Consider the following 23,690-nt stretch of genomic DNA (forward strand, 5'->3'; position numbering starts at 1 on the left):
CCTAAGTCTGAAAATTAAATGGTAAAAACGCCAGAAGGCACCACCTTTTAACATTAGTGGCTTCTGTGACTTGTGTCTGGATAGCATAGGTGAAACGTCAATATACCATAGAGAAAGGAATTTTAAGGAAAAGTTAACTTGTTTCCTCCAAGGAGATGCTAGAGACATACCATCATCCTAAAGCTGTTGCTATAGCCATTATAGCAAGGGAAAATCAAATTTTGTCTTAGAACAAGGATGATCAGATTCTTTCTGCTTTTTTTTTTTCTTCTTGTTAAAAGGCCGAAACTGATTCAGCAAAAAGCCTATGCACACGCTTTTATCTGTCCCTGCAGGGACTGGAGCACTTACATACTGGATATGGGGAAAAATACCTCTTGCTACATTTTGGCCCTGTCCTGATCAACCTGTCCAGTTTATTGCATTCCTAAGACTGAAGTTAAATTTTCTGTGGGCTAATACTTGGCTACCCGTAATCTGGAAGGACTAAGTATTTCTGTGTATTACTAAAGGTTTTTAATGGGCATTGCATAAAATCAGGCATGTTTTCTTTTGTGATTTCCAATGCTGTCAACGCTATAATTTGAATATATGAAAGACTTTCTCAGAGTGCTGCCTTGAAATGGTGAGTGTCTGACTCAAATTCACTATGCAGAAGCTTCTTTGTTTCATACTTGTCGTGAATTTCATGCTATGTGGCAATGTCTACCAAAGGTTATTGAGGTCAGAAATGTTAGATTGCAACAAAGCTGAGTTTAGAGGTGGCTTTATGGACAGTGGAGGAAGCCTTCTCGTGGATTTAGAGCTTCATGTCCTCTCCTTCTGACAATGTTCCTTTGGATACTTGTTTCCTGGTGTCTCCCAGCTTTGGCCATGGAAATCTGAAGGGCTCAAGAGAAAAAAGCTTGTAGTGCTTGATACTGCAATAGACAGAATTGCAGAGAAACTGAAAGCCTTTTTGCCGGGTGTGGGTTGGATTCCCCCCACACACCCCCTTTAAACAGGTAGAAGTACAGAAATTCTCAGCGTGTTCCCGGTGGTGTTTAAAGCTGCCTGAATTCCTTTGTCTAGCTCTCTCCCTCGGTAAGTGCATTCCAGCTGAGCATCTATTGGGCCATTAAAGCTAACTTTGTTCCTTTTTTTCATTTTACACAAACACAAAAGATTGATTTGTCTTTACTACAGTTAATCAAACTCAATAGAGAGCTAAATAAATAAGCAAGGAAAATGGCCTTCTTAGCCGTCATGGAGAGCAAATGTTCTGATTAGGCAGGGGCTGCAGAGAAACCCAGCGGGGATAAGTGTTCACCGTGTTTGTTGTGCATGGGAGTCTGCCTACCCAGTGGCAGAATTTTCTTGCGTGACAACTGTTTGCGGCTTGGACCACTTGATGTGACATTTAAGTGAAGTTCGGTTCCAATTTAATGGGATCCCGGGAGGCATTTGTTATGTTCAGCAGCTCAGGAGGTTGAAGTTTACCTGGCTTCATCAATACTTGATGGACTAAGTACGTTTTTTAAGCTGATGGGTATATGTTTGAAGGGTCTTTCCTTGTTTGAGTTAGTATTAGAGAAGAATTGACAAACTTCTGTCTAACTTTCCTAAGTTTTCCCCCATGATTCCTGGTGGTGGTGGGACTGATTTGGGTTGCTTGTTTACTTTTTTGTTACCTGTTTTTTGCTAACATGGTGTAAAGTCAGTTCCCTATCCCCCTGGTGAAGTTGTTAGTCTATTCACATTTCAAAAGGAAAGAAAAAAATGTTAATGATAGAAAAGCATGACTTTTAAGCATGAGATATTTGGCAGAGTGTTATAGTTTGAAGAACCCATAACAGTTGATGGTCATTTAGACAATTATTTGATCACCTGATGACTCCTCCCCACCCAGGAAGGGGAATTGAGAAAAACACGGAAGCCCAAGGGCTGAAACATACACAGATTTAATAGAATAAGACTAAATAATTAACATTAATAATACTAAAGAACAAATATTGCTCCTCATACCAGCATAAAATATACAAGGACTATACTCAGCCAGTTCTATCAGTAGGAATCTGTGCACTCCCAGCAGTGGACAGCAAATGTCAGAGACTGTGAGCGCTACGGCTTTGGGAGGAAGGGAAGGCCTCAGGGGTATGGCACCGGGGCAAGAAGTTCTCAGGGTCGTAGCTATCATGTGAGAGAGAATACTCCTCAGCAAACTCTCTAATTTATATTGAATGTGACATTCATGGTATGAAATAATCCCGTTGGCCAGCTTGGGTCAAGTGCCCAGGTCTCGCTCCTCCTCATCCCCACACCTGGTGAGCTCGAAAGCACTGACACCTTGAAACCCACATACCACAGCTGGCTATAAAGTAAATGTTTTCACAAATTCAGACCCTAGAGTCTTCTAAAAATACAGTTTTCCCTAGCATTAGAAGAGACCTCACTGAAAAGTAAAATTAGTGAAAGAGAAATTAATCCTGTGTCACTCAAAAGAGGACACAGAGGTATTCGTGGATGTAATAATGTCTAGAACTGTTTAACTTCATTTTTATTAGATCTGACCTTGATAAGTTTAATACGCTAGTATGTTAATAACTTAATGTTAATATATACCTTTTGGTGTCTATACAGATGTTTTTATACTGGCTGCTGACAATCATTTATATCCTATATTAAGAGAGGAAAGATGGACTTGTGGTTAAGAGGCTGTCACTGTTCCTGGGAAATCTGTGTTCTACCACAGCCACCTGTGTGACCTTCTTGGTGGTTATGAACTTTCTTAGTGTTTGTAAACTAAAACTATTCATGGCCTTTTTTAGCAGATATGTTGTATATATGCTTATATATAGGTATTTAGTGGCTGTTTTCCTTTGTTAACTGTTCTGTCTATATGAGGTTCTTCGGTGACCAGTTCTAGGTGCTGATATGTATCCAGCGGGCCAGGGTTTATTCTGCATTTATTTATTTATTCTGCATTATGTTTATTCTACATTTAAATGTGTGTGGCAGCCCCCTTCCTCTTTTGAGCTAATGTGTGAATCCTGCGAGTAACAGTATTTAAATGCCGTTTCCTAAGTGTGTGCGAATGTTTAGAGAGAAAGAGGAATATTCGTCTGGAAAGAGTAGTCTAGTGCGTTAATGCAAATATTCAAAGATAGTTGTTTATCTTATTGGACTCAGAGGTACTTACAGTAATTGCAGAAGTTGTTTTAAGGCACATTTATTCAGAGTGATTATGTTTATTGTTACTTTATGAATACCATACCCTGTCACATTAGATTTTAAGTGCCACAGTTTGGACCATAGAACACGGTATTTTCTCCTTTATGAATTTTACTGCTGCGCGTGCCAACTTTTTGTGGCCTACGTAATAACAAGTAGCAGAAACTAACAGAGAAGCAGGGGAGAAGGAAAAGAATTTCCCCATTTAAAAAAAAAAAAACGACGGCGATTACTGTGCGCCCCCGAGGGCTGGCTTACCCGTCGCTTCCCGTTTGGTGCTGGGAGGGATGCTGTGGGCCCGCGCGGGGCTTCGGCGCAGCCAGGGCACAGCGACTGCCCCTCCACCGTCGTTTGCTGGGCCGGGCTTTTGCAGATCGGGTACAACCTATTAGGCCGTACTGTCACTCGCCATCAGTAATAAATACATGACCGCGCTCAGATTTTCTCCAGGGAAAAGGTGTCTGCTGGGAGAAGGTCTCCCCTATCTCTAATTTCTTGTTAAGCCTCGTTTGCAGGAGATGATGAGATCCCGGCACTAGGTATTACGACAATAGGAGTACTGCTTTAAAAACAGAAACAGGGCTCACATGGTTTTATTAATGAGCACATAAATAGAAATGCCAGTTAAATTGCGTATGTGACTGCCTCTTCGCTACATAGTAGCTTTACTTTACGGATTTGCTTCTTTTAAATCATGTGTTAGGCGGTGAGCGCAACAGGGTGTGCAGATTTTGAGGCTTAAGAGATTGTCATTAAAGCTACTGTGCTGTACTTAGTTATTTATTTCTTGCTCAGAGTGATCCAATCAATAACAGAACAAAATCAAATACAACTCCCTCCCCTCCGAGGAAGAAAAGACAAGCTAAATAAAGATGTCCAGGAGCAAATGCCAGCAAACGACATATTGATTTCCAGCAAAGGAGCAAAGTATAAATGAAAAATATTCTTCTGACACAGTTATTAAGTGCAAGGTAGCACGCAAAGAAAACCCATTTACTCTTACTAGAGGCTGAGTCTTCAAAGGGCAGCTGATTCATCTCAGATCGTCTGAGTCCCTAACTTTCCGAAACATAGGCTTCCCTTTACTAAAGGATTTTTCGGTACTTAGGCTTTGCTTTGAGAATGTAAAACGTTTACTAAAATTCTGATTGTATGCCAAGTAAGCAGATAAGTTGTTTTCTCCCCATTTTATAGCAGTATAAACAGAAGCACGAGGAAAGGAGGCAATTTTCCTGATGTCAGACAGTGAATTTATGACAATATCAGGAGTATAAAACCAAGCAACATGAGGGCTCTGATTCGATGTCCTTGGCAATTTGGACTGGGGCAATTTAAGAAGTTACTGCTCCCCAGCGGTCTGCCCTGCCCTGCCCTTCTGCTGGGGAAGTAGATAACATGTTTGTTCTTCAGCAAGTGTGGTTCCTAGCCCAGCATATTAATAGAATTATTTCTGTGGCAGTTTAAGTTAATCCATCAGACCGTGTGCAGCAGGGGCTGGGGTCCGCACCGGCAGGATGCTAAATTCCGGCAACGGGCTGGCTTTTTCCTACAGACCTCTGAGGATCTTTACTCAGCTTTTGCTTCCTGTGTCCTGCTTTAAGCAGGCGCTGAGGAGAGGGGTAAAGGGAAGCCTGTGCTGCCACGTGCGTTGGGCGGGTTGTCGCTGCTTCTGAGGGGGACCACGGCACAGGGGAGACCGCTCTGAAACTATTTTCAGAGCATTTACTAAAAGAAATGCCTTCCATTTGAAGATTCTTGGACAAGCATTGGGAAGCAACGCAGTATGAACTGATGTGATTTTCAGGAAGTTAAGACTCCTGAGCAGTGCCTGAATTTAAGCATTTTTGTCCTTCCAGCAGCTCTCACCCATTTCAGGGTGGGTGTTGTTGTGGGTTCAGCTGTAATGGCTTAATTTGGGGGATTAAGTGATTTAGTTAATGTAGTTAACGGTGGTACACCTAGTGTACCTTTTCTGCTGCGTCACCACTATCTGCATAACCAGGGTTATGCTTGAAACAGAGGGCTGAAGGTTTCTGTTTCAACTGACAGGTTTGTTTCAGTAAGAAGTAAAAATATAACAGGGAAGGGGAATGAGCTGTACCAAATCATGAAAAGGACACTTAGTGTGAAAATTCTTCCTGTGTGATTAACTTGAGAGGCGCTATACTCGGATAATGACTTCAGTGTACAGACACACAACTTTCATCTTCAAGGTCCTTCTTTGGAAGCGGGCAAATGCATGTGGAACAGAGCAATAGGTTGGGGGGGGAGGAAGAGTCTCCTCTCATGCCAAAGCTGTATCTTTTGTGTTTAAGCCAAGAAATTATATTTTACAGTGTAGTTCAAAACTCTTGCAAATCTTGAGGGTTACACTGAATAGTTTGAGTTGATCCTTTACCACATCAAAATGAAAGGAGCACTGTTCTATTGGGAACAGAAAGAAACAGAAAAGCAAGTGACTCTGTGTGCATATATAATCAATAAACAACCAATCTAGATTCCTGGAAATGAAATTTTATTTATTTATTTAGCTGCTAAATAGTATGTAATTTCTTCAGGCCAAGAAATAAATTGAAAGGATTTAGGGGGATTTGCTTATCAGCAGAACACCACGTAGCATTACATTCCTTCTGGTTTTGGGAAGGTACATTGAAGTTGGGTTAAGCTGCTGTGGTTCAATACTTCTCTTTCCCCTGTCAGGGTGCCTTGAACAACAGATGGATTAATCCTCCCCACTTCCCTTTCTCCCCTCCTTGCCCTCCCTTCTCTTTCTCTGTCTCCTCACACCCCTCCCAACATCATCGCCCTTCCCACTGCCGGCAGACAGAGACAAAAGGCAGAAACATGATTTCTCCCCATTGTCTTTGCACAGTTTGGGGACAGAACAAAGTCCCTGAAATTTGGCATCAAACCTGGTCAAGAAGAGTCAGACTTTACAGTCTTAATGAACTATTGATTCTATTGAGACACGCTTTCAGTTTTCAAAGGACTAGTTCAGCTGTCAAGGCTCTTTTTAAACCTGACTGCCCATGACTCTGGATTGACACACAATTGCAGGGATTATTTTTTGCTTTCTCTTACTTAACTGGCTAGTTACTTAAGTTCTTGTCTGCTGCAGTAATGGACAAATGGCTGATTTTGTTAAGGGGTAGCTCTCTCGTGATCCCTACTTAATAATTTGACAACAAATCAGCTTTTATGTCCAGCCGGGAACACGCAGCCAGGAAATGCACTTTTGCTGGGCATGTTGAAGGGTCCATGCCTGCTGGTTACCTACCAGCTGCTGGCCGGTCAGCGTCCTGGGAACATAAGGATGGATTTGTTCCCATGGTCTGAGCAGGTCTACAACAATGGTATCTTCTTGCTCCAAGTACAACTGGCTGAAAGGCTGTGCTGGATAGCTTTACTGCCTGCTTTGGAATAAAAGAGAGAAATGCATAATGATGTGTTTCTATTACCTAGTGATGGAGACGATGCAAATAGCAAATTGATTTAGAGTGGATTAGATTGGACTGAAGATAGATAGGGCAAGTTCTTCCGCACTAGGGTGTATACGCTTGTGGTATTCGTACCTGAGTGGCTTGGCCAACTGCTTAATCTCAGTACTGGCAGTTTCTGGTATTTCCTTGGGGAGACTTCTCCGTAGTTAATAAAGATCGCTATTGAGATTTTTCTCACTGAAAGTCATACTAAATTTTTTTCAGCTTAATTTTATCCAGTACTTTTTTGAAGCACCCTAAATAGTTCATCTTCCTGGTGTTTATTACACCCTTGTGACACCTGTAGACGTTTATCATACCTTTAGTTCTTGCTAAGTCGAGCTCTGCTCTTTCATTTTGCTAAGCCTGTCTCATTCATACATCCCTCCAGTCCTTTCATCTTTTCAGTGGCTCTTCTCTGAACTGCCTCCAATTACTCTAAATCTTTGGGCATTGAATTGTCCGAAACTAAATGTAATGAGCTATGCTGTCTTGCTGTAAATTGTTGTACCTGGTTGAGATCAATGCCAATTTAAACCAACAGGGGGTTTGGCCCTCTTGTTTTTGTATTCACCTCAAATGAGCTATATGAAGAAAAATTATTAGTTTCATGTTCTTTGCGGCATTACCTCTGCAGAGGCAGACACAGCCTCAGCACCGGTGTGGGGGGGTGCAAAGGGCTTGCACATCTTTGTGGCTGTGGCTGTGCTGTGATAAGAAAGTGCATGTTGTACTGTGCAGTGCTAATGATTGGGAGAGGATTATTACCCTTTAACAACACAGAGTAGATCTGTTTACACAGTCACAAATCGCAGCTTCTTTTATAATACGTCGTGATGATTTTTGCAACTTTTCTAATATTTTCCCATTTGTATGCAGATTCTTTGTATCTGTATGTAGTAGCTTGAATTTGTCCAGGCTGAGTCCCTTAGGCCTGCTATACTGTAATGAAGTCCAGGCTATTTTGCAAATAAAGATTAAATAGAAAGTGAGAAACAAATACAAGATGTAGAAAGGACAGATGAAGGATTCCTATTTAATTGGAATAGTGTGAACAGAATACAAGTTCTTCAAAAAGCCCAGTTATCAAAGTACAAAAGGTTGAGGTATTCAAGCTAGAAATGACACTTAATGGAACAGACACTTCCTCTGCTATCTTCTTTTGGCAAGGCAGCAAATGCCTTGAGCCTGTTCTTTGCCAAGAAACATCTTGGTTGCTGGAATACAGAACAGCATCACTAACATTTTGCCTTTCCAGGGGAGCATTCGTACTGTATACCGTTACGCATAGAAGACAGTACGTTGTCCATGTTCCATAATAAATTTGAGATATTTAGAAAATACAGCAGTATGGGAGCAGTGGAGGGAGTCAAGTGGTCAAATTTAAGAAAATTTTGTTGAGTTTCAGCTCCGCAAATTGTAGTTGTGAAAGGCAAACGCACTGCTCAGATTAATACAACTGCATTTCTCCACTGTCGGGAAGATATTTTTGCCCGGCACATTGTGGTGGTCATATTTCAAGAAGGATTGCAAGTTGTGGTTCCTTGGTGGCAGAGAGATTTACACTTCTCTTGCAACAAAGCATTAAGCGTTGCTTTTCAAATGATGGTGTTGAATTGGAATTAATGTGTACAGTGTGCAGAAGAGTTTCAAGCAAAAGGCAAGTAGGAAAATTGAATCCTACTTTACCGAGTTAAGCAACTGCTCAGTGCGTACTTCTGGAGGGATTTGTCTGGGGTTTGAATTTATGGGTCCTTGTCTTTTCTCTCCCACCAGAACTGAGAACTCCATCATTCTTGGGCGTGTTATTTATAATTTCATAAAGCTGTTCTGTGACAGGACTTATTTTACCCAGCATGCTTAATCTTTCTGAAATAATAGTGCACTCAAAGAGCAAGGTGTCAAAAAAACTTTGCGGTTGGGAAAAGGAAGATTCAGCACCTGCCATTTTGTGTAGAACAAAGGAGCAAAGGTTGTGGATCTGATGCATAAATTAGGGCTTTGGACCATTGGTAGGATTGGACAGGAGTGGAGTCATCTTGAGCCGGTCTTGCCACACCATCCCAACTTCCCTTGCGCTTTACATCCCACACCAGTACGTACAGTATAATGAACAAAGATGTAGAACCATCACCGTGGCAAGATTGAAGAGGCCCTTAGAGTGAATAATTAGAAGGAGGTGATTACAGAACTAATAATTCATGGAAAGGAACGGGAAGCCAATTCACTGAAATTGAAAGAATTTGAAGGTAAATATGCCCATAAATCCTCCAGGGTGGACTCAGACTTTAGCACTTTCTCCTACCCCAGTTTTATTCCAAGGCAATTTCATTAAACACTAGAGAGAGGGAGAGAAAAAATAATAATATAAATGCCATAAAAAATCTTTCAGAGGAAGGAATAAAAAGGGTTCCTGCCAGAGAGAGATTTTATTGAAAGTTATTATAATACCTATCTTTAGTTTTATGGCCTTTAATACAAGGCCAAGTAATTTCAAAGCTGGGATTCTTTAAAAATGAAATACATATTTTAAAATAGTATAGTATGAATTATTATTTTTAATATGGAATTTAGCTAATATATGGAATAGAAAAATATTTTCTCTCTCGTGTTCTTTCCAATAAAAACACAAACATCATTTCCATCACAGCATACAGAGAAGTTTCATTACTACCATGTTGCCTGTACATAAGAATGTTTACCATTTACCAACACTAGATCACTGGGCAGACGCTAAAGAAATAGTCCATTTACCTCCCCTGGGGCCAAGGGGTGAGTGTAATCAGCCCCATTTCAAAACTGGGGAAAGGGAACCAGAAATGGAATAGCTGGTTTAGCTTAGAAAAATTTTGCTGAGAAAGAATGACGTTGGTGGAGAGATTTCTGGGGTCGCTGCTCACTAGCCTCTCCTGTCTTGTGGAAGCAGCAAGTTTAATAATCATCCAATGAAATGTCTCAGCTCCAGGAGGGTTTATAAAGGTACGGATACCAGTTACAAGAAGTCATGGTCTTCTGGAGGTTTCCTCGACTGTTTCTGTGGTCAGGAATTTGCTGCTGTTTCTCACTGAAATAGCTTTATTCCTCTGGGATGATTCAGATGTTGGTATCTGAGTGGAAAGTGCATGGAAAACCAATATGTGATGGAACTAGAAAATCAGTTAGTGATAAATTGTGATGGAAACTACTGAGATTAAAAATACAAGATAGGAAATGGCAAGACAGATTAGTGTACTTATCTTTTCTGTGGTTTCTAGAGATCACATTAATGACCTTGACTTAAGTCTAACACCACTTCTGGAGGTTTCTCTCTTTTTCTAACCCTCATTTTTATACAGACAAAATCAGTAGCATTCGACAAACAGCAATCACAGAGCAAGAAAAACTGGAATATCAGGGGAAATAGCATGTGGTAGAGATGGGGAGAAAAGGACAGAGACTAATTGATAGAATCAAGTGTGGAACCAGTCATGAAAAAGTGCAGATGCAGGTCAGACTTGGCAGGGTTGGTGAGTGTTGCGTATCACACGTTTGCATTTTGTCCAAGTCTGGCTGACTATGCCCTTCCCCATTCAGAACCAACACAAGCTGCGTGAGGATTTTATAGAAGGAAACCCATGTCTAAGAGTGCAGCATAAATATGTTGTGTGCGCTGTCCTTAAGCTGCTTATTGGATGGGAAATTGATCAAGAAGATAAACAAGGTTCAGGCTCCATGACTTTTCAGCTCCTGCTCAGAACTCGTCTTGGCTTCAAAATTCTTCATCCCCCAGCGTTCAGGGTCTGTCACGCACGAGAGTGGCCGGGAGGCTGCAGAGGGTCACCTCACCCAGCACCCTGCCACTGGCTCTGGCCATGCACGGGGCTTTGGGGAGAGAGTCCTGAACAGAACGATGCAAACAGTGATATTTCTTTGGTCTTCAGTGTCTGTGGCACAGGGACTTCCCAAGCTAGGTATGGGGTATTTAATAGCTCTGGTAGGATGTTCTTACCCTTAATTTGACCAGTCACTTCCAAAATGCACCTAAACCTTTATTACCTTCCAGTATCCTGTTGCAAGGAGTTCCCCAGTTTAAAAAAAAAAAAAAAAACAACAAACAACAAAAAACCCCACACTATTGTGTAAAGAAGTATCACCTGTTTTTTTCTGAGCATACTACCTTTCTGGTTTCATATGATGCCCTTAATAAGGAAGAGGGAAAAAAAGTGTTATAAAGGAACTCCTTATTCTTTACAAATACCTAATCAGATCGTCAATTCAATTGAATCTGATTCCAAGTTAATGTTGCATGAAGCCCTTAGGTATGAGCAAGTGGGTAAGTGGATAGGTATAGCAGTTGATAAGTGACAACCACACATTGTTATAATTTTTATGCTTATTTCCTACTTGAAGCAAAACACCACTGTTCTTCTATGAGACCCTACTTGGGAATTGTCAGATCTTCAACTACAGGAAAATCCACATGCTTTAAATTCAACCTGGAAATCAAAAGCAATTGCCAGGATCTTACCACTGTCTAAGCAAGGTCTTCTAGTAGTGATGGACAATTTATTCTTATTCGCAGTGCTGTCCTTAACACTCTTTTTCAAGTGCTTTAGACAACTGTAATATAAATCTCCAGTTTCAGTAGCTACATTTCACCTGCTTAAAAAAATGTCTTGCAGTATAGTTTTGTTGACTTATTGTGCTAAATTACTTTACAGTGGTGCAATTAAAAACTGGTATCTTTCTACCCAGGGACAGCTGCATTTCACTGTTGGAGGATGTGATCGCTGTTTGTAGAAGTTATAAAGTTATTTGGTGTCCTCCGGGATAAATAAAGTTTTATAAAATATATGTGAAGGAACCAGAAGAATTATAGAAAGTAATTTTTTATTTCGTGCATTCCTCCTGTCTTGACCTTTCACTGAACAGCTGAATTTTTAAGGCCATTTTGTTTTAAGAGAGAAGACACCAGGATTTCAACAGTGTTCCTCCATTTTCTATGACTGAAAGAAGATGCTAAAAAAATGACGTTAGCATGTAGGGCAGGAAAGTGCTTTGTACACGTTCCTTTCAGTTCCTTTTTGTCTTTCTTCCACATTGAGGCAAGATTATCGAAGTATTTAATGAAAGTATTTAAGCATGAGACTACTGCAAGATTGCATCCCACAAAATGTTGCCAAACGGCAATGCCGGATAAGACTAAGTAACATGTCCGATAGGGATTCCTTTACTTCGTAGCTGGTTTTTACCCAATACTCCATTTTTATAATTTTTATTTACAGCTGACCGATCCTATTTTTCTTTCTTGGTTCACTCTAAGCCGCTGAAATCAAGAGGGAAGCAATGCCAGGTTCAATCTTGTCTTTCTGACTGAAAGCTCAGTTCTGCTTGTTTTCCTTAGTTCAAATGCTGAGAGGAGGAACTCAAGGAACTTCTGGCAGCAGACAGAGGGGCTTGCTAGGGTTCGGACCACAGAAGGCTAAAGAAAAGGCTGAGACCTAGGAACAGTTACGCAAAGAGGGATGCAGCACGTTGGAGACAGCCTTAGCCCACACAGGAATGTAAAGGGGACCTTATTTGAAGCTGGAGAGTCTTTTTCAGGAATAAGGATTTGGAAGGCTTGTCGTGATGCGAGTTTCCCAGGAATATTCCCCTGCAGTACTAAAGTACAGCATGCTGAAGTACAGCTGTCCTGCTCCTGAGGAGCTGAGATTTCAGGAATGCTTCCTGCCTGGTGAAGGACATTTTAGTTGTTTTGTTTCAGGAATCGCCCCGCTGATCCCGCTGCTCAGCAGAATAGGCACCTCTCTGCGAGGAGAAGCTGTTAAGGGAGACAATTTCAGCAGAAGCCATGATTTGAGCTGATGCTGCTGAGCCGGGGTAATTTTGTACCCTGTGCAGGAATGTTACAACCTGTGTCCAGAGGCTGCCACAGACGCTCCCTAATGGTCTGCATTACTAATTCAACTAATTGCAGCAATTACAGGCAGGAGATGCTGCTGGGAAGAGACGCCAGTACACTTCTCTCTAACATGCTGCAGTACACGCTGCTCATTAATTAGACAGCAGCAAAGAAAAAAAAAAAAAAAAAAAAGGAAAGAAAGAAAGACAAAATCACCAGCTGGAAATGCAGAGGAATGTGCTGAAACCTGTAAGGGATGTGAACAATCACAGTTTGGTTTAAGCCTTTCAGAACCTGACTTTCCAGCTGGTCGGCCCAGTCACAGCAACGTCCCCCTTCACGTGGCCAGCAAGCAGGTGAGGTGGCGTGTTGGGCTTACCCGACACGTGCAGCGCTTCTTCGCAGTGCAACAAATCGGTTGCACGGATCTGGGTAAATACAAAGGATTCCCAGCCCCGGAGGTGCATTAACAGAGCAGGAACTGCCTCTGCCTCGGAGTGGTGCATCCGGCAACACGGCAGAGAGTACTGGTAGCTGCCCGGGTGACGCGTGTTATCTGGGTCCATCTTGCACTTGGTTTTCTTTGCCGAAAGCACGTTCAGCCTGAACACGCCTCGTGCCCAGTCCCTCAGTGGGCGCCTTCCGGCTGCCCCTATGTGCCATTGGCATTTATGGAGGAGCCCGGCGTGTTCCGACCGGGCACGTCGACTTTGGCTGTGGGAGGCCAGTTTCCCAGCCAGGCAGGCGCCGTAGCCCGCTGTACGGACTGCGCCCAGCGCCACGCGCCTGCTAACCTACACAGCCCGGCAGGCACACCCCACCTGCGCACGCCCAAAATATTCAACAGCGCAGGGTAAGCGCTGTTCCTCTGACAGGGGAATCCAGCTCCGCGGAGGGCACAGTTACACAAACACGTCTGGAATGTTTGGTACAATGTAAGTGTTTTAAAAGTTACAACTCTGAAACACTTTCTTTCTAGGGTACTTAGCTGCCTCTGTAACAGCCTCTTGACTTGCAAGGATCTTATTCGGTTTTTTTCTCTCTTCTTTTCCCTTCGTTCCTTCCCTTCACATGCCAGACAACAGATGACATCGTTTCGTCAGCTGAATGTTCCAGTGATGATGAAGATTTCATTGACTGTGAGCCCAGTACAGGTAAGTCAGGTCAGTCTTGTTTTGCTTGCATTCTGATTTCATTTGCAAAAAACAATGCATACATATATTTATATGTGTGTGACTGTATACATATATAATTATATATGTATATATATGTGTGTATATGTGTGTATATATATACACGCTTATGTATATATACACTGTATATAAAATAAAAATTATACAGCCAAGCATCAGATCCCATGGACTTGGCAACGGCAAAACACAGATATGTAGTCACTGTTTGGTTAATATAAAGTTGTTTGCACGGAAAGCCAAACTTCCTGAAAGGGATCCCAGATAATTAATAGTTTACATGTTTGTAGCAATTACTTCCCTGACACAGCGGGAAAGCAAGAATGTCAATGTGACGTGTGACAAATAATAAAGATTTATGGGGAGGGTAAATGTTTGAAAAACAGGAGAAAAAAAGTGAAGCGATAATGGATTATTAGCATAGTTTAATCTTTGTTAATTGATCTGAAGATGGACTGTAAAAGGATACGTTTGTCCATGGGATTTTTAATACAGTTAACATGGTAATGTATTTATACTAATTTTGTTTCCTGTGAGGCCAAAGAAATTGGGGAGCACCAAAACATAGTTCTAACATAACAAAATTAGTAGTAATTCTTGCCCTGTTATCTGCAGTGATGCTTCAAAATGTATCCATTAACGAGTCAGAAGGACTGGCCATGTGGAACTGACTCAACTTCTCCCTTTCAGATACATTTTGATAAATTGATGGCTTTTCTTTCTGGTGAGATATATGATATGATATCCAGCAGGCAACTGCAGTCTATTTTATTTCTTACAGGCTTTTTCAAGTCTTCTTTTTTGAGGCTTGCCATGAGTTAAGCATTTCTATAATAGAGAACAGACATCATCGAATTTCTGTGTACATTTAAAAGAAAAAGAGAGAGTTTGGTTAGAATCTTTTGTCCTTAAAAGTGAAACATATAAATAGTTTCGGGGGGGGGGGGGGGGGGGTGTGTTTTGTTTGGTATGGTTTGGTTTTGCTTTTGTTTATTTGGAGTGATTTTTTTTTCTTTAAAAAAATCCCCAGAAAGCATTATAAATGTTCTGTTTCTAGTTTCCCGAAACCATTTGATTAATACAATAATAACATTAAAATTCACCCAAGGCTAGTGCTTTCATATTTCTTTTCAATTTGTCATGCTGTGCCTGCATTTTTTGGTAGAACTTGGTCCTGCAGTAACCTGAGATTGGCGTTGCCTTGTAGCTGGGAACTTCCACTCATACTCTTGACTCCCCCATGACGGCAGGGAAGGCAGTGACACAGCGACTGATGCTAACAGATAGCTCAGCCTACTCCCATCTCTTTTTCCACAGATGTCTCTGAGTTTTTCAACACCTCACCTGGCAGAAAAGCTGTCCAAATAATACTAGATTGTGAAGCTTAAAGACTGTGGGTACTGGGATTTTTAATAAAGGTAGTAACGAGATGCCAGCACAGTGATTGTTGTGAAAGTGAGGTGTGAGTTTTATAGGACCATGTTAAAAGGATTAATATACCACAAGCGATATGCAACTGAATGGATAGGAATCATTTCATTATAGCTTCACTAACATTTCAAGACTTCTTTTTTTTTTTTTATTCTGATTGTCAAGTATTTCATTGAAAGGAGGAAACAAGATCTTTATCTGACTCCTCCTCTTGTATATTATTGTCATTTGTATTTCAACATAGAAATCATGATTACTTCAACGGCTATAAATTGTAATAGCAATGTTTTAAGCTTGTGCTACCAGTGGAAAAATCAAAGTTTGAGGAGAAATTTAGTAAAAAAGGTTGTTTAGCATGAAATCTGAGAGTGCTTTAGAGCAACATTTCCAGACTAAAAATACCTCTCTCCTGACACAGTTAGAAATCTAATGCTATAAACAGGTACAAACTGGATTTGTAAAAATGACTTGCTTTTGAAAATCCTGCTAAGCATTACAGTTGGCGGCTGTAAGTGCCTACAGACATTTGAATGTCTGCCATGTAAAATAATATGATTCGCTGATAATCTGCTGAAGGTACTCTCCTAAACTATTAGACATTCTTGAAAATTTCACCCAGTATTTTTATCACGCCCTACTCTTCCTCCATAGGATGGTCATCTGCATGAGCCACTGAAATCTGAATCTTTTCTTGGGTATTACTGTGGCATTGAGAATAAAAATTAGCCTTATTATACGTAAAATAGATCTCCAAGATGGTCCTTGCTAATGAAATTTACACTTCCAGATTTTGAGGTTTCCTGCTCTCAGGGGCGCAGGTGTACAAATTCACCAGAAGGAGGAGGGATGTGCAGAACCTTTTTGCCTCCAAATGCATAAACTCAGCTCATTCCATCATAAGAAGGAAAAGTAACAGGTTTATGGTGCTCCTCATTTAGGTTTCTTTGTCTATCTTATTGTCTCCATTCCCAGTGCACCCAGGGAAGGTAGAACGGTTTCTGCAATACAGCCAGTATCAAAGCGCTCCCACAACCCATTCTGCTCTGGAGCGCTAAAGCAATCTGAGCCGGCTTATCAAAATCCCGTGCTGCTGGCTTGGCTGAGCAGATATGTTTGCCTTTACACTTCACCAGCCAAGTCAGGATTCTGGCCATACGCCAAGATCTGGTACTAAATGTATACATCGTGGAAAGAAAAGAGCCGGATTATCTTGCTTGTATTTTCTAGTGTGTGGGCTTGGATATTTTTTTTATTTTTTTTAATTGGGCCCATTTGAAGTTGCTTTGTCCTGTTCTGCTGACCGGTCGGTGTATTTTATGCTGCCTTCTGGGTTGCCTGATCGCTTTTGCAGCAAATTGAAAATTAAATGACCTAACCCAGCACAGGCCCCTTTTTGTTGCTCTGATAATGTGTAGCTTTTAAAGCTCTTGAGTTTCTGCCAAATGCCAGAATTTGGCCTTCCGTCACCCTCAGTGCCACGGTCCAGTAATGCAAAGGTTGTTGAACTCACTGCTGCAGCTGTGAGATATGATATACATCGCTATGAACCTGCTGCGCAATAACTAAGACAAGGGCAGTGGAGAATATTGCCCTGCAAATCAAAAGCTTTCAGATTTCGTATGGGTCAGAATCAAATCCCAAGATCTAAATATATTACTTTGGACTTGGTCCCGCCTGGATCAGAGGCAGTACCCTACAGAGTCCTTTTGAAGACTTCGGTTTTGGTGTACTCAAAGATAGTTCGAGAGAAAGAAAATCATGTCGTCTTTGAGACTAAATATCTTATGAGGACCATTTGCGAGGTCTTATTGCCACTTAACTCTGATTGTCTGTTGAATCCAAGACCTGAATCTCAGTAAGCATATGATCTGTATCTGGATACTTACATCTCTTTAAAAGAAGACGGTGTAAAGGCAATTTCCTCACTCCACTCCCCTCCAGATTTTCCTGGCTAACTTGAGACACTCGCTGTAGCAGGCTGACTACCCCTTTGTGCCCCGCTTCCAAAAGTGAGTTCTGTTGGGATTTTTGTAGATCCCCTTGTTTAGAGACTGGGAGTTGTGACAGGACCTGTCGTGACTGAAGTAGCTTGCACGCATCCTCTGTAGACATGTATGTATGCATAAGGAATTATTCTAACAAGTGGTGGCAATGACAGCTGTGAATCCATCTGTATTTTACATAATGGAAAAGAAGGCATCACAGTTTCAGAGATAAAAAATACTCGGTATTCATCTTATTGCAGGCAAGATACCCTTAGATCTCTAGATCTCCCAGAATGGCTTACTGAAATGATACAGAGGGCATAAATCCATTCATCTGCCCTGTAGAAACATTTACTTACAGTCCGGAGCAGTCCCTCTCTTATTTCTATGGGAATATTGCTTGTCCCAGTACATGTTCGAAATCCTTCTGGTTTCTGTGCCAGAAACATGACGCTTTTCTCTGGTATGAGTACAGGACTCTCTTCTGGCCTGCTCCAGGGAGATCTGAGCCTCAAATATTCAAATTCCTCAAAGCTGAAGTCCTGAGTCTGTGCTTCTGAACACAGCTCTGTGGTGGTGTTTTGGTCAGTCAGCCACTCTCAGAGGATGAAAGATTTGTAAGGGAAATAACTAGGAAGCACGGTGCCATTGTAAAGAAAGAAAGCATTTATCTCTTTCCAGTCAAATGAGGAGCACCCCTACAATCTGATCTTACTGATACTTCAAAGCCATGAATACATGAATATCATAGTTATGATTTCCGGACAGCAGATGCTGCTGTCACCTCGTACCATTGCCCTTGTTCCCATTGAGCGTGTCCATTAGCTCAGTGCTCCAGCCAGGCTGGATGCTGGTGGCTCAGCAGCCGATTGGGATCATAAACCAGGCTGTTCATTGCACGGGTCAAAACAGTTAAGACCCAAACACTCACTGGTTAGCCTGAAGCTCATAATGCAACCTCTTGAAATGGTCTGTAGAGCTTAGTCCTAGCTCCCTGGCTTGCCATGGCCTGTATTTCTTCCCTGGTGCAGTTGCCAGCTTTCCCTTCCTATCAGCCCAACAAATTCCTAGGTGTTTTTTTGTTTTGTTTTGTTTTGTTTTTTTTTTTTTCCAGAGAAATTTATTCTGTGTTTCCCAAAAGGCTTAATTTATCATTAGGGTGACATTGTCTAATCAGACTGGTAAGTTTTTCCCATGAGGGACTGGACACAGCAGTAGAGATGCCAAAATCTACAGTTCTTTGTACTGGAAGTTACAGAGTGTTTTGTAGCATATACCCATACACAGGAGACGCATATCCTACAGGTATGGTGTCTGGATCTATAATTTACTGGCCTGCACTTCAGGCTCCTGACTTATGGGCTAGGGCAGTCAAGCTTCCATCCTTGTAAGCTGCAGAACCAGGTACAGATTTATTTGCAGAAAACAAGCAGAATTTCTCTTCCAAGAGTCTACAAGCAGCCAGCACGGTATAAAAAGCGGTATGCTGGAAGTGAAGAAACCTTGACTGAAGAAACCAAGAGAAGTGATGGTTTGACTCTCGTCCTCCATAAACTGCATCAACCTTCTTGAAGCACCCAGGGAATTTTCATTGCTCCCCTCGGAGAAACATCTCCCATAAATCCAGTGCTCAGTTACCCCCAGTCTCTTCCTCTGTCAAGCAGAAGGAGTTCTGCTCTGTTTCTCATGCTGTGAACAAGAAATGGCCTTTAAAATTGAGTGCGTGCCCCAGAGTACACAGAGAAGTAGGCTTCCCATCTCACAGGCCGAATAAAATAGGGACCCGAAGGAGGGGGATTCCTCCGCGGCACTTCCCAGGGCATAACAGCATCATGTGTTTGATGGAACTTCCTAGCTACGGACTTTCAGCCAAAACAAAAACAAATGAACAAGTTTTACTAATCAATCATGCAAATGACTTACAGGAATTTTTGTTTTCTTTTTTTTATACTAGAAATTTATACTGAGTTTGGTTTTCAACGTGTTGGTCTTTTTCCTATGTAAGCTACAAAGGCCCCACCTATGAGGATATTTTATTTATATATGCACTATATACAGTGTGCATATATATCTATACGTGTATATACTGAAGTAACAAGTGGCCAATACCAGCAGTAGCCCCTATCATCCTATCACATGTTTACACAGAAATTCATGCCTTCATCTAACCCTGGCATCCGCTGGCGTGGACAGATGCATGATATTGTTATTTCTCGGTGAACAAAGCACGTTAATTTCTTTTTTTGTTAGAGTTTTTTCTTTCTTCCTTTTATTTATTTGTTTACTTTTGATCAATAGTTTCATCTACCAATTAGCCGTGGGGTAGGGTGGGGCAGGGAGAATAAAAAAATTATACAGGTATATCCATCAATATATACACATGTACTCTGTGTATATATAGATAGATATATACATTGTATATATTTGAAGAACATTTTCTGTCGTTTCACCTCATCTTGTGCCGCATGAATTTTTGGTGATTGACATTTTAGTTTCTTTTGTATTTCTTTCCCTTTTTTTTTTGGCTCGTAATGGTGCCATACTGCTATTTTTTAATTTTTTAAATCATTGCTGTACTTTTCAATTTATATTTTTGGAGTTCTTCCAACAAAATAATGGTTTAATCATCTCAAGAAAGAGATATAGATCTGCAAACCGATAAAGGCAACAAAATCTTTTCTTGCCATCCTTAAGAAATCCACATTTTCAGACATCCCAAGAAAGTTGTGTGCAAAAGAATGAAGATTCTTACCCCCTCCTTTCCTTTTATTTTCTCTTCTCCCTACCTTTTCTTAAACTTCTGCAAAGTCTCTCTCCTGTCTTTTCCCTTGTCCCTTTTTTTTTTTAATTGAGTCAGATTAAAAATACCCAGAAGGAAACAAAGACTCCCCTTTACCCCTGTGTTCTCCCAGGAAAAATTCTCCCGACAGAGAAAGCCCTACAAACCACAGATGGCATAAAAAGAATTTTATTGCAATGCAGAGTATCTGTCGTATCTTTTATTTCTGGGTCAGTGCAAGATCATTTTTATGGCATGCTGTAGTTTAGCTGATTTAACTAACCATGGCCTTCATTAACCGGTGCATGGGCTGTGATGACGCCATCTCGTGTTTCATCAGAGCTACGCATTCAGGCTAACCGAGCAAGTCCGTAGTGTATGATTTGGGGGGATATTGTTTCGATTTTAGTTTTCAGTTGTATTATAATTTCTTCTTTTTGGAGAGTTATGCCAGTACCGTCGGCTGCTTCTTGCAGCCTCAGTGTTATAGATCTACTTTATTTTATGGGGGTTTTTTGCTCTTTTTTTATTTCTCAGTAGCGATCTTATGTCTTGTCTGTGTCCATCTGTCTTGTCAGTGTGTCTTGGAGTCCATTGGTCCAGTGTTGTTATGTGATTCTGTTCTCTGTTCGTAAGCTGGCGTTCAGCTCCCCACCGCTCTGTCGCCCCTCTTCCCCTCCCCTCCCCCTCCTCCCCTCCCCACCTGCCCCAGGAGGGTCCACAAAGGGGCACCAAGCTTTGAATGACGTTCTGAGTGTCACCTCAAGGCTGCGGGCTGGAAGCCACAAGATGTCCGCACAGCTTCTTAAGAAAGACAAAGTTTGCAGCTGGAAAGTTTTCAAATTCTGTTATCATTTCGCTCTTAGAAACGGTTTACTGGCATAATGCTAAAGCGACTTCTTCTACGGCTTTTTAGGGGATTTGTATGTGCATGCTGACGTCTTAGAGTAAGGACTCCTGTTATCTGTGCCATAGGCGCCAGGAAACGCTATGCGGGGTGCAGGCTGTACGTTCAATGCAAAGTAGCCAGGCCTTTTTATAAAAGGCGGTCCTGGGAAGGGAATATCAGTGTGCACGTGCAACTTTCAGTGCGTATCTATGTGAGCGTATTTCTAAAATCCACAGTTCACAGTTCCTTTGTAGTTAGGGGACAAAAATGTAGGGTGTTCTTGAGCTTTCTAAGAGTGGTGCATCTTCACTTTATGGGATCAGTCTTCTGCTTGTCACTGCGTGGTGTCTGCCTTTTTAACTAATACTGGTAAAAACTGTTTTGCTGATGTTTACTTGTATAACTTGAACCCAATTCTGGAAACGCATCCGGAGTGGCTTTTGCCGTATGCGTCATAATAAGGCAGAAGCGAACAAACTGAGTTTTCACATGTCTGCTTAGACTTGAAACACTATTTAGAGAAATCATCCTTTGGCTTGTACAGCGGCGCATCCCCGGTATCCTCCACTCTGTTCCTGCTGAATGAACTCGCCATGTTAGTGGCACGGAAGGCCTCACTGCGTTAGGATACATCAGCTGGCGTGGGTGGATCAGCTCGAGTTAGTGGAGGAAGAGGCAGCCAGTTTCCTTGCAGATAATGTTGAGGACGTCACAAAAAGCCTGCGTACACATACCTTTAGCCTACCTAAAATCCCAGTTGTTTTGCAGGAATTCGGTTGTTCTGCGGGGAAGATTAGACGATGAAATCTACGAACTTTTCTCACAAGAGAACAATATAAGGCTTACCTGTTTAAGCTCAGAGCTACCAGAAGAGGGGAGTGATGGGATATGTTCAGATCTCCAACATGGAATTTTTTAATTTAATTATTTCATTTAACTTATCCAAGATAGGTTTCCTGTACTTGCAGAGGGATAAAAAGAACACAGCTTTTCTTTCACCAGTAAGAACCGATGATCTTATGCTCAGTTCAGTTACCTTAATTCGTAGGTGATCTGAGAAACATTACCAAGGGCTGTTAATTACAGCAAAAATTAATATTTAAAGCTTGCTTTGTTTAGATTTTGGATCTCTGTGTGGTTTTCACAACTATTAATCCCTACCAAATCTAAAGCTTTTTCTTGGCAATTGCTTAAATAAAGCAACTGCTTATGAAATTATATCCTAATCAACAAGCTCGTGGTTTTGTGTAATACTGCCCTCTGTCAGATAGACCAGAACAGTCCTGTTACGAGTCTTACAGCAAAAGAAACAATTTTTTTAGCTCAAGCGGCAGGTTATTGGAGCAGAACAATCGGAGTTTTAGCCCCCTGCCTCATGAAGTTCAGGGTAACCTTCATATTGGAGTATCGTGATGAGTAAATCAAGTGTCCAGGCGTCAGGACAGTAACCTCCAGGCTGCGGCGAAGCTGCTGTGTCCTGCTGGACCGGTGCTTTTGTTCGCCTTCTGTAGCCTCTGTGACGCCTGCGACTAGCCCTCCGCTGCAGGGAGCGAGAGGCTCGCTCAAGCGCAGGAGATGCTGTGGAAGGTCCCGTTGTGCTCCGTTTTATCCCACTAAGCGTATATATGGATTTCTGGCACTTGAAATGGGTAGTTCACGCTTTTGTTTTCTGTCTCAGGGCAGGCTGCTGGCTTCGGGTCGCGTGACAGTTGTCACTGAGCAAGGGGGAGAGCTGAGGGTTGGGTTGTTAAAGCCGAGGGTAAACAGCGCGAACTCCGATGTGCCGCTCCCAGCTCTGCTGTTGATTCCTTCTGTGACTGTGCGTCTATATTGCTCGCTTGCCTACCTGTAAGGCAGGGTAAATGAAATGCTTCTTGGATAAAGGAGGTGGAGATGGCGGGAAAGAAGATTCAATTACTATTTTAATGTACTTTGATATTCAGCTGCAAATTGCTATGCAATACACCAAAACGGTGCTGTACTGCTAACCACCAAAAATGTGTACGTAAACTGCCATTGCTGAGGTTTTACTACTAAGTGCTATCTTCACTTGCTGTAGCAAGTAACGTTATTGTGTATTTCTCTGAAGTAGATACAACTCCTAATCTGTTAATGCAGAGAGAAGCAAGTAAAGGATACAAAAGCCAAATATTTTCATGTCAGGGAAAATTGGTGTGGCATCATTTTCGTTAAATATCACTTTTTCTTCTAGAGTTAACACATGCAATGGAACGAACCATGCTCGGGCTACATAAATTAATGTCACGAGTGGACTACAATATACAGATCTTTTATATCAGCACTTCCATCCCTTGAACTTGCATCCCGATCAGAATTTTGCTTCAAAAACTTCACAGTTTCTCCAGCCTGACTTAGCTGCTGTAAGTTTCCCTGGTTTTGCATCTAAGATCAGGAGGAGATCAGGATCAGACCCACAGTCTGGCTACCTTGCCCTTGCTGCCTTCCAGTCTTTTTTTAAAGCTTGTTCTCTAAACTTGTAGCCATGTGCACTGTCACATTCTGGCAATCCCTCTAGTGCTGTGCCTATGTTATCAAGCTGACACATGTCTAAAATACTAAGATATGATATTTTCAACCTGCTGGGACTTGCTTTTTGTCCCTGCTAGCTTTGATTTTCAGCTTCATAAAATATATGGGAAAGAAAGAAAAAATAGCCAATGACACATTCAGTGGAAGAGAAGAGCTAGCACATGACTCAGGAACAGATTTTGCATCAAAAGAAAATATATGTATATTAGACCCTTACATGTCTATAGCAACTGATTAGTTAGCTTTAAACAAGAAGAACCTATCTGATTTCTGAAGGATATATAACATCTGTT

At 41.5% G+C, this 23,690-nt stretch overlaps 1 protein-coding gene across 7 annotated transcripts in view; it reads left to right on the plus strand.

The window, feature by feature from the left end:
* The window catches only part of NRXN3 (neurexin 3), a gene marked incomplete at both ends in the record, with an annotated part of 989,746 nt that overhangs the window by 938,959 nt on the left and 27,097 nt on the right, over window positions 1–23,690 (plus strand). For 4 of the 7 annotated variants that reach the window (XM_082484857.1, XM_082484859.1, XM_082484862.1 and 1 more), the window contains one exon: window positions 13,652–13,727. In XM_082484857.1, coding sequence (XP_082340983.1) covers window positions 13,652–13,727 — 76 coding nt within the window. Of the gene's footprint in view, window positions 1–13,651; window positions 13,737–23,690 lie in introns of all 7 variants that reach the window. The other 3 variants (XM_082484858.1, XM_082484860.1, XM_082484861.1) reach the window with 1 other exon arrangement.

Source organism: Vanellus vanellus (genome assembly GCF_965231255.1).
Source record: "Vanellus vanellus genome assembly, chromosome: 6".
Lineage (NCBI taxonomy): Eukaryota > Metazoa > Chordata > Aves > Charadriiformes > Charadriidae > Vanellus > Vanellus vanellus.